Source organism: Mustela putorius, unplaced genomic scaffold (genome assembly GCF_011764305.1).
Source record: "Mustela putorius furo isolate JIRA1106 unplaced genomic scaffold, ASM1176430v1.1 tig00003853_pilon_pilon_pilon, whole genome shotgun sequence".
Taxonomy (NCBI): Eukaryota; Metazoa; Chordata; class Mammalia; order Carnivora; family Mustelidae; genus Mustela; species Mustela putorius.
Window position 1 is genome coordinate 85,031,176 of NW_025422005.1, and position 20,678 is coordinate 85,051,853.

Below are 20,678 nucleotides of genomic sequence, written 5' to 3' on the forward strand. Positions count from 1 at the left end.
TACATAAAGGCAGCCACTGGAATTGCAGGCCTACCTCTTAGGAAGAATAACTGGCTTACAGAGCCAAATGTTACACTCAAGCCTACAAACTCAGGGCAAAACCTCAGAAACAATCAGTCTTGTGTTAACCCTCCCAATTTGCTAAAACTCTTTTGCCAATTATTTAATAAACATACCTTAATTGATCCGAGAGCCCCAATTGCTACTTCAGGGGGCAGTATCACTGGTTTGGCATAGGTACCACCAATCTAAAAAAAAAAAAAAAAAAAGTAAAACAGAAGAGTAGAAAAATTAAGCTTTTGAGGAACAAATGGGAAATGAAATATTATAGTTTTAATTGAGCATATGATCAGAATTACAGTTAAAGTTTAGAATTTGAACATTTCTATTACTCACTGATCCAATGTTGGAAAGAGTAAATGTTCCTCCTGTAAGATCAGTGGTACTGAGCTGACCTACGGAGCCCAATTTCTGAAGACGGTTCAACTCAGTGGCGATCTCAAATATGGAGCACATCTGGACATTTTTCACATTAGGCACAATCAACCCCTGCTCAGTATCCATTGCTATCCCAATGTTGTGAGAAGCCTAAAAAAAAAAATGTGTGTGTATATATATAATATACACACACACACACACACACACACACATACATACAGTATGATTTTTTTTATAAGTAAACGAAAAGAAAGGACTAACCTTTGTTATGAAAAACAACCAAAAACTATTTTCTACCAGATTGATGATGATCTGAAGAATTTTTAAAGAATTTTAAAAATATTTTTTTTGAAAAAATCATTTTTTGTTGGTAAGAATATTGGGCAACAGGCTATTTCCATTCATTATTAGTGGATATATAAGCTGGTCGTTACATAAGACTTTCTGGAGGGGCACTTGGGTGGTTCAGTGGGTTAAAGCCTCTGCCTTTGGCTCCAGTCATGATCCCAGGGTCCTGGGATTGAGCCCTGTATAGGGCTCTCTCCTGTATAGGGAGCCTGCTTCCTCCTCTCTGCCTGCCTCTCTGCCTACTTGTGATCTCTGTCAAATAAATAAATAAAATATTTTTAAAAAATAAAATAAAAATACTATTTTTTTAAAGTATGCAAAAATAAAATCCTAGAAGAATGCATATCTCAACATCAACAGTGAGTTATCTTAGGTCATGAGATTAAAAAGTAAATAGTTACTTTCTTGCCGGAATTTTTTGCAACAAGTAGATACTTAATCAGGAAATTAATCATATGGGAAGATTTTATTTAATTTATTAATTTATTTTTTTAAAAATAGGCTTCACACCCAGCATGGAGCCCAATCTGGACTTTGAACTCACGGCCCCGAGATTAAGACCTGAGCTGAGATCAAGAGTTGGATGCTTAACTGACTGAACCACCTGGGCACCCCTTTATATGGGAAGATTTTAGATCTGACCCCCTAAAATACCTAAGCTTACTACTAGATAGAAATATAAGTAATGATTAACATCCCCAAAATAGTTCTTAGTCTCAATAAATCTTCACTCCAAACAGAAGAGCTCATTCAAATGGAATGCATACTTTCATTACTTGTCCTATTTCTGTTTAAATTATTCTTGTTTTAGAACACCTGGGTGGCTCAATCATTAAGTGTCTGCCTTCGGCTCAGGTCATGATCCCAGGGTTCTAGAACTGAGCCCTGCATCGGGCTCCCCGCTCTGCAGGAAGCCTGCTTCTTCCTCTCCCACTCTCCCTGCTTGGGTTCCCTCTCTTGCTGTGTCTCTCTCTGTCAAATAAATAAAGAAAACCTTAAAAAAAAATGTCTTGTTTTAAAAACTACAGGAACTCCATTTTGACAGAGGTTATCTCTTTAAGGGGAGGGTGTGTAGGATCGTTAACATAATCCATTGCCTGACGGCCACTTATTTCTATTATTTTAAGCAATAAACAAAAGGGACTTAGAAAATGGAACTCCATATATCTGAACAGTATCATTAGTAACCAGTATAACCAGTAAAAATAACAAATTATATTTCAGTTTAATAGTTTATCCCATACCTTTAATTCTAGTCTAAAAAAAAAAAATCACTCTTCAGGGTACAAAAGAAGCTTTTCCAACCTATAAGCACAGCTGCACCATTTTCTATTTATAACAAGCACTTTTCCACAACACATAGCCAACCTTGTAAGTTATGTTCTGGCAGTTTTCGTCCACAGAAGCATTAAGGATAGGAAACTGTAGTAGTCCCAAGGACGCAGCCTGTTGAACAGAAAGAGAATGCAACATTAGCACTCGTAACGGGGAGAGGGAATCAGAGGCAATAAGGCGGGTGAGGGAGGGAGGGTGGGAACCCTTACTGACACTGAGCTTAATTTCTCATCTTTATGTACTCAGGCGTACTACTCCCAATATCACCTTCAAGGAGGGTGGAACCAAGTCACTGTAATCACTGAAGAATAAAAGATAAAGCCGTCAGGCAGCTTATTAACTTCAGGAGATTTTCAAAATAAGTGTAGAGACTGACCAAAGAAAGTACCAAACAAAATGTCTAGATTCTACAGGAGAAGAATTTTACGTGTAGAATCTTACATGAGAAGTAAATCTGAAGTTCAAAAACACACTGAGTTAAAACAAAAAGGCAGTAAGCTGTTAGAAAGAACAAGTACGAAGGGTTTCCAAGGGCACTGACCATGTGAGGCTAGTGTTCCTCTTGGTGTCCTTGGCCAAGTGAAGGGCAGAGCTGGTGTGAACATTTACTTATTGGCTACCTCGCCAAGTTGGTGGATTTTTATTTCCCTCCTCTGCTTTCTTCTCCCTTCGTCTTTTTTCCTTTTTTTTCTTCTTACTCGGTACCATTCCTCTTCTGTCCATATTCAAATTTTACTAACTGTCCCCCAAATGTGCTTTATACCCTGTTTTTCTGCCCATCTAGGATCTAATCAAAGCTCACACACTGAATTTGGTTGTCATGCCTTGTATTACATTTAAAAAATAGGTAAGTAAAAATGCTTAAGATTGTCCTTGAAATCCACCTCTCTCCCCATCCTAGCCTTCATCTAGTCCAATAAAGAATTCTTTACCAGCATTGTGTTAAGTGTTATTTTTGTCTGGGGGTCAGTGGTTGAAAAAAAAAAAAAAAATCATTTCCTCGAACTAGAGAGTTAAGGCAAGTTTTACTAAGCATTTGATTTGACAACTGTAAGTTTAATCTTCTTTATATAAAAATCCATGATTATGGTTAAGTGTTAACAGAATTTTGAGTACAGTCCAAATTTTGTAAAAGAAAAAACAAGGTGGGGGTGAGTCCCTCAATAAGAAGTTATTTTCTTCCCTATACAATACATTTTAGTATTTCCTGGATGTTCTGAAACTTATATAGGCAGAAAAAATGTCATTTTAAAACAAAGCACACTAAATTTTATTCTCAAAATAAATATCAGGTATTTCATTCAGACTAAAACGATGAAGACAAATGATAATAAAATAAATTCAGCATATTAAAAAGCTGGTCTCGGGGCACCTGGGTGGCTCAGTTGGTTAAGCAACTGCCTTTGGCTCAGGTCATGATCCTGGAGTCTCAGGATCAAGTCCCGCATTGGGCTCCCAGCTCCATGGGGAGTCTACTTCTCCTTCTGACCTTCTGCCCTCTCATGCTCTCATTCTCTCTCTCTCAAATAAATAAATAAAATTTAAAAATAAAAAAAAATAAAAAGCTGGTCTCCCCTTCCTTCAAAACAGATGTCGCCAGTTTTTACTCTTATGTTTTTGTCATTTGTCACTCACATATTTTTAACTCTCCATTTTCCAACTTTCCCTCAGCCTCAGATCTGTTCCAGTTTTTCCAGGAAGGGAAGAGGGCAGATGGAATCTTTCCTTAATCTACCCCAAACTACCACCATACCTGCCCTCTGTACCTATGCTCCATCTGCCTTTTACCAGATATTTATAGCATCTCCTCTTTCTTGATTTCTATTCATCCACCAAGCAACTGGAGTCAAGCTTCGACCTCAACAATATTTTATTCAATCAGTCCTGACTAAGGCCATGCATGACCTTTTTTTTTTTTTTTTTTTTAAGATTTTATCTATTTAGGGCGCCTGGGTGGCTCAGTGGGTTAAGCCGCTGCCTTCAGCTCAGGTCATGATCTCAGGGTCCTGGGATCGAGTCCCGCATCGGGCTCTCTGCTCAGCAGAGAGCCTGCTTCCTCCTCTCTCTCTCTGCCTACTTGTGATCTCTCTCTGTCAAATAAATAAATAAAATCTTAAAAAAAAAAAAAAAGATTTTATCTATTTATTTGACAGATAGAGATCTCAAGTAGGCAGAGAGGCAGACAGAGAGAGAAGGGGAAGCAGGCTCCCTGCTGAGCAGAGAGCCCGATATGGGGCTTGATCCCAGACCCTGGAATCATGACCTGAGCCAAAGGCAGAGGTTTTAACCCACTGAGCCATCCAAGCACTTCTACTCATGACCTCTTAATTACTAATCCAATAGCCTATTCCCACCCTAACTTTTTTCTTAAAGGGCTTTGAAATTCATTTTTAAGTAATCTCCACACTCAACATGGGGCTCAAACCAACGACCCTGAGATCAAGAGTCCCATGTTCTACTAATTGAGCCAGCCAGGCATCCCCATCACAACATTTTTCTTCTCTCTTGGCATGAGTGGCAGAGTGAATGGCCCCAATGGTTCATGCCTCTCCTGTATCCATGCCCTTGGTGGTGCTCTCTGCAAGCTGACTCTGAGCTCAGTCACGTGACTTGCTTTGTCAATGAGACAAGAACCAACGTGATATAGCAGAGCTTGGAAAAAGTGCTGAAGCATTTCTGCTTCCTCTTCATCCCTAATAGTACTATGAAACCACGTGCAGGCTAGCATGCTGCAGAGCTGAGAAAGACATAAGGGAGAGAAACGAGTCATCCCTGCCAAGGCCATCTTACACTAGCCCACCTACACCAACCTACTAGCTGTCTGTAGACACAGAAGTGAGCTCTGCCAAGATCAGCAGACTGGGCCTGCTTACCTGTGGATTCATGAGAAATAATAAATGGCTGTTGTTCCAAAACACTAAACTTAGGAGTGGTCCATTATACACCAAGAGATACACTTTGGCTTCTAGGAGACACTTGCCTGGTTTTTCTGTCATCATACTGTTGATCCATTCACTCTCTTCCACTGTCTTTGCCAAATCCACTTCTATCTATCCCTTAAACACTGATGTAAATTCCTTAGCCTTTTCTCCTCCCTTGCACACCATGTGGGTAATTTCATCCACCTGATTCGATGACTGTGTCTCTAAAAATGACTCTATAGCTAAAATGTAGCCCAGGCGTCTCATTTATAGACATCTATTACATCCCATGTTCATAGATCACTTAGTTGTTCGGCTAGCAGCTGAAACGAAGGAGGTAAAGACCAGTTTGGGCCCTGTGAGCTCAGCACGCAGTAAGAGAAAACTGAGCAACACTTGCACTGCACTGAGATGAACTGCAATGGGCAAGAGGAATATCGAACTCAAACTGTGACAGCCACAGAAAGCTTCTGGAGGAGGCTGTTCCCAAACAGAATTTGGCATTTAGGATGGGCAGATATTTGATCAAAGGAGGAGGGGGCATTTCACATGAATTCCAACAACTATGCAGGCTTAATCTGACCAGAACAGAAGGAGGGGTGCCTGGGTGGCTCAGTCAGTTAAGTGTCTGCCTTCAGCTCAGGTCATGATCCCAGGATGGAGACCCGTAGTGGGCTCCCCTGCTTGGCAGGGAGCCTGCTTTTCCCTCTGCCTCTCCCTGCCGCTCCCCCTGCTTGTGCTCTCTCTCTTTCTCTCTGAAAACAAAACAAAACAAAACTGGAAAAAAACAACCCCAAAAAACCAAAAAACAAACCCAGAAGGAGTGCCTGAGAGATGAAGCTGGAGAGGTAGGAAGCAGAGACTTGCAATCCTATTTATATGCCAAATTAAGGGGTTTAGAAACTAACCTGAGGACAATGAAGGAGACCACTGGAAAGAATCAGGGAATAATACAGTGCTTTCATTTATAGAAATGAAAAGTTCATCTGGGTGCAGTATGGAGAAAGGGCTGGAGTTAGAGACACCAATATGTATTTTTGAGTAAAACAGACTAGAACCTGAAACTTAGCTTCTCCACTTAGCTATATATCCTTGACAAGTTTCTCAACTTAGAGAAGTTGAGAAATTCCTAATTTTCTTAAATGGAATGTGGGAATAGCAATATCTGCATGCCAGGGTTATTCTGAAAATTATAAGAGATGATGTATATAGCATGCTCAGTACATGGTCGGCCACACGACACCTGCTGCATAAATGGTTGTTAATATGAGTGAGATACTGAGGAGCTGCCTACAGTCAGCTGATAGTCTGGTTTTATACCAGTCACAAGGCCAAGAAATGATGACCCTCCAATTAAGTTTGTTGAATAAATGAAAATGATACATATCAGTGATCTATGCAAGATCAACACCAAGTCCTGTTTTTGTTCAAATCAGGATTTTGCTGGAGTGATCCTATCAGAATTAAAGGCTTTATTTAACTGGCAAGACAAGCCACTATCTCACTGAGAGATGAGCTGATAAAAATATGACACAGGGGCACCTGGGTGGCTCAGTGAGTTAAAGCCTCTGCCGTGGGCTCAGGTCATGATCCCAGGGTTCTGGGATCGAGCCCCACATTGGGCTCTCTGCCCAGTGGTGACCCTGCTTCCCCCCACCCGCCCACCTGCCTCTCTACCTACTTGTGATCTCTGTCTGTCAAACAAATAAAAATAAAATCTTAAAAAAAAAAAGACACAAATTTTAATTTTATAAATTCCTAAGAAACAAAGAAATAATGCACTTATACATTTTTCTAACTATATGATGTGGTGAGAAGTAGTATTTTTATCTAAATCCATAGTTAACAGATTGCATATTTGCAAAATAAAATTTTAATGTCCTATTCAAGCCCTGTTTGAAATGAATGAAACCTCACCTTTAGGAAGAAGGGCATAAAGGTGAGTTTAATTCCACGAGCAGAAGCAATGGATTTTAATTCTTCTCTTAACTTGACCAATTCAGTAAGGTCAACTTCATCACAATATCCAAAGTGAGGTATCTTCAGGGCTGCAGACATGGTCTTGACCATTGCCTTGTGAAATCCTGGAAAACATTAAATATATATATTTTAACATTGAATACATATATATATTTTAACATTGAATACATATATATATTTTAAGATTTGAGAGAGAGGTATAGAAAGCATGCATGCATGAGTGTGTACACGGGGGAGGACCAGGGAGAGAGAATATCTGAGCAGACTCAGTGCTCAGCACGGAGCCCAAGGCAGGCTCAATCTCACAACCCTGAGACCATGACCTGGGCTAAAACCAAGAGTGGGATGCTTAACCAACTGTACCACCCAGAATCCCAAATTGACACATATTTTTAAATTCTTTTTTTTTAAGGGTTATTTATTTATTTGAGAGAGAGAGCACAAGAGAGCATGCATGCCCTAGTGGGGGGAGGGGCAGAGAGAGAAACTCTCAAGCAGACTCTGCACGAGCACAGAGCCCAAGGTGGTTCAATCTCATGACCCTGAGACCATGACCTGAGCTGAAACCAAGAGTGGGATACTTAACCAACTGAGCCACCCAGGCACATATTTTTATTTTATTTTTTTAAGATTTTATTTATTTATTTGGCAGAGATCACAAGTAGGCAGAGAGGCAGGCAGAGAGAGAGAGAGAGAGAGAGAGAGAGAGAAGGAAGCAGGCTCCCTGAGGAGCAGAGAGCCCAGTGCGGGACTAGATCCCAGGAGTCTGAGATCATGACCTGAGCTGAAGGCAGAGGCTTAACCCACTGAGCCACCCAGGCGCCCATAGGCACATATTTTTAAATTCTTAAATCCTTTAAACCTTTTTACTAAAATGGAGGGTTTTCTAATGTCATTTACTTTTTCAACCCTACTCTCCCTCTCAAGGCCACCATCTTCATTATGTAATTAAAAGACATTAATTCCAATGCTGGAGCACTGACTGCAGCATAGTACCCAATGTCAAGTGTAATGATATTAAGAGGTAAGTGCCCTTAATGCTGGGGCATATTAAAAAAATACAAAAGGATACAAGTCATGTATCCTTACTGGCTTTCTTGCAAAGCCACACTTCTGGAAGTTAATCATCCTAAGAGTTTATAGGTAACAAATCACACCTAATTATTCTGAAGCTGACTAAAAATCACATTTATAACATACTGAGTCTTTTTTTTTTTTAAGATTTTATTTATTTATTTGACAGACAGAGATCACAGGTAGGCAGAGAGGCAGGCAGAGAGAGAGGAGGAAGCAGGCTCCCTGCGGAGCAGAGAGCCCGATGTGGGGCTCAATCCCAGGACCCTGGGATCACGACCTGAGCCAAAGGCAGAGGCTTTAACCCACTGAGCCACCCAGGCGCCCCTAACATACTGAGTCTTTAAAAAGAACAACTATTAGTATATAAACTTATATTCCAAGAAACCTGCTCACATAATACTCTTCAGAAATTAACAGTAGAGATTAAAGCATTTCCTGGAAAAACTATGCTATTTCACCACTTAAAAAAGTATGATCAACTTAAACGTTCCCTTCAGTAGGAATTGAAAACACCATATTCTATACACCTGGATCTACAGAAGTAAATTTCCCCCAATAACTTGTAGTAGTGACCTACATTACTATTATTACCTTTTATGGGTTCCGTTTTGTCTTTGCCTATGAATACTGGAGGTTTTGATACTGGTATAGGAATAGTTCTGTCTTTTGGTTTTGGTGCAGGTGGCACTATTTCAGCTTTTGGCGAAGGAGGTAATATAGCTCCAGTCTGCTTTTCCAAATAGTTGAGAATATCTTCTTTAAGTATTCTGCCATCTTTTCCTGAGCCAACAACTTCACTCAGCTTAATCTATTAAAAAAAAAAAAATAGAAGAAGAAGACACATATTAATGTTAAAAAATTAAATAAGGGGCGCCTGGGTGGCTCAGTGGGTTAAAGCCTTTGCTTTCAGCTCAGGTCATGATCCCAGGGTCATGGGATCGAACCTCGCATTGGGCTCTCTGCTCAGCAGGGAGTCTGCTTCCTCCTATCTCTCTGCCTGCCTCTCTGCCTACCTGTGATCTCTGTCTGTCAAATAAATAAATAAAATCTTAAAAAAAAAATTAAACCAATGTGGGAAACAAAGGCAAAAAAAAAATTTAATTTCCTTACTACTTATGGCCCACTGACAAGTCCTTGAGACAGGCAGAGTGACATTCCTCTAAGAACTCAGCTGCCTTGATGTTAATACTTTGCTAAGGGCAAAAGGCAATCTTAGCTTAACATTCTCCCAACCCCAGGACTCCGTAAGTTGTCTTTAACGTATGAAAATTCCTTTGGAGGTCTGTCCAACAAGAAGATCTAACAATTTTAAATATCTATGTCCCTAACATGGGACTAGCCAACTATATAAACCAATTAATAACAACATCAAAGAAACACATCGACAATAATACAATAATAGTAGGGGACTTTAACACTCCCCTCCCTGAAATGGACAGATCATCCAAGCAAAAGATCAACAAGGAAATAAAGGTCTTAAATGACACACTGGACCAGATGGACATCACAGATATATTCAGAACATTTCATCCCAAAGCAACAGAATACACATTCTTCTCTAGTGCACATGGAACATTCTCCAGAATAGATCACATCCTCGGTCCTAAATCAGGTCTCAACCGGTATCAAAAGATTGGGATCATTCCCTGCATATTTTCAGACCACAATGCTCTGAAGCTAGAACTCAATCACAAGAGGAAATTTGGAAAGAACCCAAATACATGGAGACTAAACAGCATCCTTCTAAAGAATGAATGGGTCAACCAGGAAATTAAAGAAGAATTGAAAAAATTCATGGAAACAAATGATAATGAAAACACAAGGGTTCAAAATCTGTGGGACACAGCAAAGGCAGTCCTGAGAGGAAAATATATAGGGGTACAAGCCTTTCTCAAGAAACAAGAAAGGTCTCAAATACACAACCTAACCCTACACCTAACGGAGCTGGAGAAAGAACAAGGAAGAAAGCCTAAACCCACCAGGAGTAGAGAAATCATAAAGATCAGAGCAGAAATCAATGAAATAGAAACCAAAAAAACAATCGAACAAATCAACGAAACTAGGAGCTGGTTCTTTGAAAGAATTAATAAGACTGATAAACCCCTGGCCAGACTTATCAAAAAGAAAAGAGAAAGGACCCAAATAAATAAAATCATGAATGAAAGAGGAGAGATCACAACTAACACCAAAGAAATACAAACAATTATAAGAACATACTATGAGCAACTCTACGCCAACAAATTTGACAATCTGGAAGAAATGGATGCTTTCCCACAACTGAACCAGGAAGAAATACAAAACCTGAACAGACCCATAACCAGTAAGGAGATTGAAACAGTCATCAAAAATCTCCAAACAAACAAAAGCCGAGGGCCAGACAGCTTCCCAGGGGAATTCTACCAAACATTTAAAGAAGAACTAATTCCTAGTCTCCTGAAACTGTTCCAGAAAATAGAAATGGAAGGAAAACTTCCAAACTCATTTTATGAGGCCAGCATCACCTTGATCCCAAAACCAGACAAGGATCCCATCAAAAAGGAGAACTACAGACCAATATCCTTGATGAACACAGATGCGAAAATTCTCACCAAAATACTAGCCAATAGGATTCAACAGCACATTAAAAGGATTATTCACCACGACCAAGTGGGATTTATTCCAGGGCTGCAAGGTTGGTTCAACATCCACAAATCAATCAATGTGATACAACACATCAATAAAAGAAAGAACAAGAACCATATGATACTCTCAATAGATGCTGAAAAAGCATTTGACAAAGTACAGCATCCCTTCCTGATCAAAACTCTTCAAAGTGTAGGGTTAGAGGGCACATACCTCAATATTATCAAAGCCAACTATGAAAAACCCACCACAAATATCATTCTCATGGAGAAAAACTGACAGCTTTTCCGCTAAGGTCAGGAACACGGCAGGGACGTCCATTATCACCACTGTAATTCAACACAGTGCTAGAAGTCCTAGCCTCAGCAATCAGACAACAAAAAAAATTAAAAGCATCCAAATCGGCAAAGAAGAAGTCAAACTATCACTCTTTGCAGATGATATGATACTATATGTGGAAAAGCCAAAAGAGTACACTCCAAAACTGCTAGAACTTGTATAGAAATTTAGTAAAGTTTCAGGATATAAAATCAATGCACAGAAATCAGCTGCATTTCTCTACACCAACAACCAGACAGAAGAAAGAGAAATTAAGGAGTCAATCCCATTTACAATGGCACCCAAAACTATAAGATACCTAGGAATAAGCCTAACCAAAGAGGCTAAGAATCTATACTCAGAAAACTATAAAGCACTCATGAAAGAAATTGAGGAAGACAAAACGAAATGGAAAAATGTTCCATGCTCCTGGATTGGAAGAACAAATATTGTGTCTATGCTACCTAAAGCAATCTATACATTTAATGAAATCCCTATCAAAATCCCACCCATTTCTTTTCAGAGAAATGGAACAAATAATCCTAAAATTTATATGGAACCAGAAAAGACCTCGAATAGCCAAAGGAATATTGAAAAAGAAAACCAAAATTGGTGGCATCAAAATTCCGGACTTCAAGCTCTATTACAAAGCTTTCATCATCAAGACAGCATGGTACTGGCACAAAAACAGACACATAGATCAATGGAACAGAATAGAAAGCCCAGAAATAGACCCTCAACTCTATGGTCAACTAATCTTCAACAAAGCAGGAAAGAACGTCCAATGGAAAAAAGACAGCCTCTTCAATAAGTGGTGTTGGGAAAGCTGGACTGCCACATGCAGAAAAATGAAATTGGACCATTTCCTTACACCACATATGAGAATAGACTCAAAATGGATAAAGGACCTCAATGTGAGAAAGGAATCCATCAAAATCCTTGAGGAGAACACTGGCCTCTTTGACCACAGCCACAGCAACATCTTCCTAGGAACATCGCCAAAGGCAAGGGAAGCAAAGGCAAAAATGAACTATTGGGGTTTCATCAAGATCAAAACCTTCCGCACAGCAAAGGAAACAGTTAACAAAACCAAAAGACAACTGACAGAATGGGAGAAGATACTTGCAAACGATATATCAGATAAAGGGCTAGTGTCCAAAATCTATAAAGAACTTAGCAAACTCAACACCCAAAGAACAAATAATCCAATCAAGAAATGGGCAGAAGACATGAACAGACATTTCTGCAAAGAAGACATCCAGCTGGCCAACAGACACATGAAAAAGTGCCCCACATCACTCGGCATCAGGGAAATACAAATCAAAACCACAATGAGATATCACATCACACCAGTCAGAATGGCTAAAATTAACAAGTCAGGAAATGACAGATGCTGGCAAGGATGCGGAGAAAGAGGAACCCTCCTGCACTGTTGGTGGGAATGCAAGCTGGTGCAACCACTCTGGAAAACAGCACAGAGTTCCTCAAAATGTTGAAAATAGAACTACCCTATGACCCAGCAATTGCAGTACTGGGTATTTACCCTAAAGATACAAACGTAGTGATCCGAAGGGGCACATGCACCCGAATGTTTATAGCAGCAATGTCCACAATAGCCAAACTATGGAAAGAACCTAGATGTCTATCAACAGATGAATGGATAAAGGAGATGTGGTATATATACACAAGGGAATACTATGCAGCCATCAAAAGAAATGAAATCTTGCCATTTGCGACGATGTGGATGGAACTAGAGGGTATCATGCTTAGCGAAATAAGTCACACAGAGAAAGACAACTATCATATGATCTCCCTGATATGAGGAAGTGGAGATGCAACATGGGGGGTTAAGGGGGTAGGAGAAGAATAAATGAAACAAGATGGGATCAGGAGGGAGACAAACCATAAGTGACTCTTAATCTCACAAAACAGACTGAGGGTTGCTGGGGGAAGGGGGATCGGGAGAAAGGGGGTGGGGTTATGGACACTGGGGAGGGTATGTGCTATGGTGAGTGCTGTGAGGTGTGTAAACCTGGCGATTCACAGACCTGTACCCCTGGGGATAAAAATACATTATATGTTTATAAATAAATAAATTATTTTTTAAAAATTCCTTTGGAAACTCCCTTTATCTCTACCCCTCAAGATGTATTTTGGCAGTCATCCCCCAAGCATACGGCCCACTGATAAACATCTGAAGGGGCTCATGACTAGAGTTTTATTAGAAATAAATGATCTTTTCCTAACAATGGTTAACTTGCCCCCTCAAGGTCCTGGAAACCTTGCTTTCAAGATTCCTTAGAGTCTTAAACTATCCCTAACCCCCTCCCAACTTGAAAGTATATAATCAGCCACTCCTCATGGCCCCAGTGCAGCTCTTTCTGCCTATGGGTCCTGTCTCTGTGCTTTAATAAAACCACCTTTTTGCACCAAAGATGTCTTAAGACTGTTTGCTCTGAACCCCAACATTTTCTGACATCAAAAACTACCTAGAAATAAATATATTCATCATTAAGGTCTCTAAACAGAATTTAATCAATTGAAGGTAAAAATAATCTCTGTCCACTACAAATTTGTACAAAGAAATAACATTTTTATCATCTTAATAGAATGCTCTTAAACTATAGCTATCCTCTGTATATAGTCATTGTTACTTTTTTATTCATTACTTTTGTATATACAATTCATTTGCCCGGGTGGTAACAATGCAGTATCTACATTGTATATAATCCATACCTATGAAAACTTACATTTTATAAGCAATCAATTATTTTTAAACTTCTTGCATAGTTCTTAATAGATTTTGTTTTGTTTTGTTTTTAAATTTCTGGAGACTATATAAGGAGAACTGAAAATTTAAAGACTTAAACACTATAGCAAATGTAGACCAATGTTTCTGACCTTCTGTAGAGAGAGCAAGAGAGAGCCCATGTCAAGCAATGACATAAGCAGGAAATCAGGAAAACCAGCACAGTTCTAATGACTAATAATCAGTAAAGTCATGCAAACCTGGAAGAACCAGGTACTAGAAGTTATTAGAATCAGAAGAAGCCTGCCAAGGCCTAAAATTAATGAAATTTTAAAAAGGTTAGACCGTGGGGCACCCAGGTGGCTCAGTTGGTTAAGCATCAGCCTTTGGCTCAGGTCAGAATCTCCAAGTCCTGGGACCAAGCTCCATGTCAGGATCCCTGCTCAGCAGGGTGTCTGGCTTCTCCCTCTGCCCCTCACCCCACCTGTACTCTCTCAATCTCTCTCTCAAAAAACCAAAACCTTGGGGCGCCTGTGTGGCTCAGTGGGTTGAAGCCTCTGCCTTCGGCTCAAGTCATGATCCCAGGATCCTGGGACAGAGCCCCACATCGAGCTCTCTGCTTGTCAGGGAGCCTGCTTCCCTCTCTCTCTGCCTGCCTCTCTGCCTACTTGTGATCTCTGCCTCTCAAATAAATAAACAAAATCTTTAAAAAAAAATCCTTTAAAAAAATAAAAAACAAATAAAAAGGTTAGACCTCTGTAGCAAACAGACTCTTTAGATGCTAGACCCTGCCTTATCTGACTGCATTAAAAAGGCAACTGCCACCAAAAGTTCGCCCAACTGCTTTCTGAACTAAGAGATCCTGCACTGCCTGCACACAGTAAGCAGCATGTGCGGAGAGTTGACCCAGACCAGATGGCATCCTCCTCTCAACGGTGCACTCAGGGACTTACTTAGTGTTTGGTTTGTTAACTTCTTACCCTTATTGTATTTTGTTTGTTGTATGACTTTATATCATACTTTGCTTTCTGTGACGTGTATGAAGCCAGGTTAAATGCATAGTAAAATGTCAGAGTTTGGAATCCTGAACCTACTTTACAATGATCTTAACCTTGTTTTGTGATTGAATAAAGCTGACACCGGGAAAGATGCAACACATGTATATGCCTTTATAGCATGTTTGAACACAGATTGAGCATGAAGAGAGGGAAGGGTAAAGGGAGAGGGAAAAGCAGACTCCCCACTGAGCAGCTAGCCAGACAGGGGATACATCCCAAGACCCTGGGATCACAACCCAAGCCAGAGGCAGATGCTTAACCGACTGAGCCACCCAGGTGCCCTTATTGTTTCTAAATAACAAATGACAAAATTCCACTTTCCACTACACAATCATTATGAGATTGTAATTTATAATAAGTATATTTTTGGTCTTCCTCCCCATTTCCAGCACAGAGCTCCTAAAACCCTTGAAAGGGCCTGTGAAAAGAGGTCTCCTTTGTTATGTTAATTAACTTTAGGAAGCCCTTGGGAAACTAAAAATGGAGGCTGGTTATCAGGGGAACCAACATGCGACTAGACGTTTAAAATTTTCAGTACCCCTACTCCAAATCTGGGAAGGGCAGAAGGGCAGGAGGTTGAATCTGTTCTGTTGTCAATGGACAATGATTCAGTCAGTCCTAAGCATGTAGTGAAGCCTTCAAAGAAAACCCAGTAAGAACTGTGTTTAGAGAGCCTCCAGGATGTGAGCACGTGGAGATTTGGGGAGAGTGGCACACCTGGAAAGGGCATGGATCCCTTATGCCTCTTTCCACATATGCTCTGTGTCCCTCCACTTGGCCGTTCTGGAATTGTATTATTTATATTATTATTTTAAAGATTTTATTTATTTATTTGACAGAGAGAGCGAGAGAGGGAACACAGCAGGGAGATGGGGAGAGGGAGAAGCAGGCTTCCCAAAGAGCAGGGAACCTCATGTGGGATTCCATGCGAGGACCCTGGGATCATGACGTAAGCTGAAGGCAGACCTTAATGACTGAGCCACCCAGGCGCCCCTGTATTCTTTTATAATAAATCGGTAATCTAGTAAGTAAATGGGGTTCCTAAATTCTGTGAGCTGCTTTTGCAAATTAATCAAACCCAAAGAGAGGGCCAACAGGTCAGAAGGACAGGTAATAACTTGGGTTTGTGATTGGCATGCTGAGTTGGAGGAGTCAATGGAAACTCCTATCTGTAGCCAGCTGGTCAGAAGCATAGATGATAACCTGGCTTGAGAGCATCTGAACTGTTGTGGGGGAGGGTGGGCAGTCTTGCAGGAATGAACCATTAACCTGTCAATTCTGACACTATCGACAGACCATGCAGAACTGACCTGAATTGTAGGACACTCAGTTGATGTCCAGAGAATTGCTTGCTGATGTGGGAACCATCCCCGCCCCAAACCTCCGCCCCCAATACACCCAGTGGAACTGGGTCCTGGAACCTAAAAGGTTCATGATTCTCTGTGGAAACACTTTGATCAGGCTTTATTTAATCCCTTCTATGTTTGGTACAGAAATAAAATATTCTCTTTAAATTTCATTCTGTTTAAATAAAAAGACATAACCTTAGATGATAGCCTCATACTTATTGTGTATTTATTAATTTCTCAGGGTTAAGTCCGGCATCATTTGTATTAGTGCTTCTCTAAGGGTGACTTCAGAAGAATAAAGGATATTATCATGTCAAACATTTAGTATATAAAAAAAATTCTGAGGATTCAAATAATTTTTAGGTAATTTCAAATAACTGTAAATGCCACTGGCTTTTGATCCCAGAACTGTGGGATCAAAAGGCTGTTAAAACAAACCCAATTCATAAATATGTGAACTGCAAAAAAAAAAAAAAAAAAAAAGAAAAGGTGATTTACAATAAGTAATCTAGTAATTTTTGGTAATTATACAAATATTCCATTTATTATATACATCTTTAAGAAATGGTATAGGAAAGCAAAATCAGGCACTGCTACAGATAGTTTTGCCTTTTTTTTTTTTTTTTTTTTTTTTTGAGATAGAGAGAGTGAGAGAGCAAGACAGAGCATAAAGGGGTCTGGGCAGAGGGAGAAGCAGGCTCTTCACTGAGCTGGGAGTCCAATGTGGGGCTTAATCCCAGGACCCTGGGATCATGAACTGAGACAAAGGCAGATGCTTAACTGACTGAGCCATTCAGGTACCCCAGAGGTTTTTCTATATAATTAAGAACAACATTAGTAAAATACTTATAACTTTCAAAGTAATACATAATATCAATCTTTCATCTGATGCCCTTAACAATGTAGTGTTCCATATTATTTCTATTTTCTATTATGCCAAATAGTCTTCATATCTGAACACATTTAACTGCTACATAAATTTTCATTAAGGGTTTAAAACATAATTAACCCAGGGATGCCTGGGTGGCTCAGCTGGTTGAGCGCCCTGACTCTTGCCTTCAACTTGGGTCATGATCTCAGAGTTCTGGGATCAAGCCCCACTTTGAGCTCTGTGCTCAGGGCAGTCTGCTTATCCCTTTCCCTTTGCTCCTCCCCTGTTCTCTCTCCCTCTCTCTCTCTCTCTTGAATAAATAAATAAATCTTTAACATAATTTACCTAAGCATATTCCTCATTCTGAACCCGTATGTGCCATCTCACTTTTGGCTATATAAAAGACTTAAAAGAATATATCCTAGATCATTTCCTTGGGATAGTCTCCCAATGACAGGATAAGGGTCTGAAGGGATATGAACATTTTAATGACTCATTACCTTACTTTTAAAATGTAAGCTTTTGTTTTTTCCCCACTGTAACTTAACTACCTCTCTCAAAGAGACAAAAACCCTGCATAGTGCAAAGAACCCAAGTTTGGAAAAGAACAGCTGTGTTCAAACCCCCAGTTTAGCTACTTAACTCAGTTTGAGGCAATTAATCAACTTCTCTGCCCTTTCTCATCTGCAAAATGGGGATAATCCAAACTACCCTGCAGGATGGCCATGAGGATTAGAAAGACTGTGTGTGTATACAGTGTCTGACTCAAAAAATGGACGCAGTAACTGTTGAGGCACTCTATCAGGAGTAAGGGCACTGGTTTTGGAGTCACAGAGACTCACTTCGAATCCTGGCTCCACCACTATGTCAGCTGTGTGACCCTGGACCTGTTACTTCACCTCTCCACATCTCCAAATAGCCCCCATAACTTACAGCATTACTGTAAAAACTAAATGAGATAATGTATACATACTGATTCCAGGACCTGGGATAAGTACAAATGATGGGTAAGTACAAATGATGGACAGGAGGAAATTCAAAAGGCTGGTCTCCTCATCTCAAGTCAGTACAATTTCAATGGTTTTGATGAAACCACTGAAATTGTACTGGATGAGATCCTTGAGACCACATCCTTGCCTGGCCCATTTTCCTTCTCTTCCCTTGTCTATCTGCTTCCCTCATTCCTAGAAAAGTTGTTCCCTCCCCTCAATTGATCCTTCACATGCATCCAAATCCCTGTCTCAAACTGGCAGCCAGGGGACCTGATCCAAGACACTAGTATCTACAAGTGTTCCATAGATGGTAGCCCTGACATTTATTAGGCTCTAAGGAAAAATAATAAAACCACACTGCTCAACTAATACAAGAAACAAGTTTGTGGTTTCTCATTTCTCACTGGTGCTTTTCTGCAACAATCACTTTTCAGTAACACACACTATCATTTTCCTTGAATCTCAACTTGAGCCATCTCTTCACAGAAAAGTTGGCTAACTGATACAAATGTATATTTCCTATGCAACCTCACACTTAAATATTAAGACAACTTACATTGTTTTCCATTGCTAGGCGGCGAACTGCAGGAGTTGCCAGTGTTTTCTGGCCCTTTATCTCTTGGTGTGTGTGTTCATCATGGGACACAGCAGGAGTTTCAACCACATCTTCTTCTGAATCTGGTCAACAAGGTAAAATTTTACTCTTCAGTTGAAAAATACAAAAAAATAAAACGAGCTTCGTGGCTTACAATATACAAATAAATTGAACTTAATACATCTAATCAAAAGCATACTAGTCAGGCTACTTCAAAGTGGGAAGACACAACTTTACAGAGGGAAACAAAAGGGGTTGAGGGGAGGGGGGTACTGGTACCTAGAGCTGCGGAATGTTTATATTACCTGGTGTTTACTTCATTTCTCTTAGAATCATGCAGCAGCTACAAGTTAAAAAGTGAAAGCTTCTTCAATAAATGTTTAAATGTTTTGTATTTTAAATACTTCCCTGATAAAGTTCTCATTTATACTTAAATAGTATACAATAAGAATCATATGTGAGGCAAATGACATGAAAGAATCCATAAAATCTGTGACAATCTTAAAACGCCTTTCTAATATAATAAAGCACATAACATTTTTCTCTGCTTTGAATACGGCTTAAGGAATGCTGAGGAAGATTTTATTTTCATGGCTAATGCTAATGTGGTTGGTCTAGTCTCTAAATCTAGAGTGCCAATAGATGAAAAACGAACTCAGGCTCTTAGCATGAATTTCTGCAACCAAAAATAAAAGTTTCAGAGAGCACTGAACTGTCAAAGTCTGATGCTTGGAAATCCAGTCTGTACAGAAATCTCTGTAGGAATGAGTGAATTAGACACTAAGTCTCTGAAAGCAGGCAACTGAATTTGCTCCGACATTCCATTCAGAGCAAGGAACAATTCTCCACTGCTGTACCTACAGAAAGACAATCTCTTCATTTCTCCTCAGTGGGCTATGAACGGCCCCAGTGGAGCTCTCAAAGTTCCCCTAATAGCACAGAAGGGAAAGCAAAACAAAACTTGTACTGAGCATGTAGGTTAGCAGAATATGCCATCCTGAGCATACCACTTTCATGGACTGATTATTTTGAGCTGTAGGCATTTGAAGAACAGCAAATGCAGGGAAAGGCATTCCCTAAACTCTCATGTGCCTAAAGACAGATCTTCCAGAAGGAATTCAATAGTCATAAACCCCTTCCCCAGGAGTTTCATCCACTAGGGAATATTGATTCCCATCATAGGAGAGACTAGGAGTCAGCACTACACTCAAACTTTGACCCAAAACTGTCATACCTCCCATCTGTTCTCTAAGGGCCCATTCGTCTTCCTGAAAAACTATTTACTCTCCCCTAAGAAGCCAACATCCCACTTCCCCTTTCCCTATCAAAATGCTATTTAAGCCTAAACTCTAAAGCCACTTCTTTGGGCTACTCATTTTTCCCTGGGTGTCTCCCATGTATAGATGAGGTGTACATGTTAATAAACGTCTGTTTTTCACTAGTGAATCTGTCTTTTATTACAGGAAGTCTCAGCTAAGAACTCAGAAGGTTAGTGGGAGAATTGTTTTTTCTTCCCCACAATGACCTATTATATGTCAAATACTCCACTACATATGCAGTGTCATATTTTAATCTTCACTCCAACTGTGTAAGATAGGTGTTATTATCCCACCCTGTGGATTAAAAAAATCTGACACTTGAAAGATGAAATGATTGGCTTAAGTTTACACAGCTGAGACACTATTAAGAACTGGAAATCATTCTGAGGCTGCTTCACCCTGTGTTGTTTCCATTAGTTCACGACCCTGATAAATTTTCTCACAGAAGCTAGAATACAGCTCCTATTGTTCAAGGTATAGTTTTGCTGCAATTTGAGAAATCTTGTAGTATCATCTGTTGAAGTTATTGGAGAAATTAGTAAGAAAGATGAGCATTAGGAACTAGGATGCAAAGGGAAACCAAGGTGATCCTATTGTAGGAATTCTAAATATAACCTGAATTAATGTGTATTTGTGGTAATATGAGAAATGTAATAATGCTCAGATACAAAAGTTATGTATTTCCAAAAGATCACTGAATGTATTG

The 20,678-nt window shown here is 39.8% G+C and overlaps 1 protein-coding gene across 1 annotated transcript in view; it reads right to left on the reverse strand.

Annotated features, from left to right (window-relative positions):
* The window catches only part of DBT (dihydrolipoamide branched chain transacylase E2), a 54,684-nt gene that overhangs the window by 5,518 nt on the left and 28,488 nt on the right, over window positions 1-20,678 (reverse strand). Inside the window, exons 5-10 of the mRNA XM_045064908.1 lie at window positions 18,615-18,736; window positions 8,691-8,907; window positions 6,960-7,126; window positions 2,155-2,232; window positions 397-588; window positions 177-248 (exon numbers count right to left, since the gene is read on the reverse strand). Of these exons, the coding sequence (XP_044920843.1) occupies window positions 177-248; window positions 397-588; window positions 2,155-2,232; window positions 6,960-7,126; window positions 8,691-8,907; window positions 18,615-18,736 (848 nt within the window). The remainder of the gene's footprint in view (window positions 1-176; window positions 249-396; window positions 589-2,154; window positions 2,233-6,959; window positions 7,127-8,690; window positions 8,908-18,614; window positions 18,737-20,678) is intronic.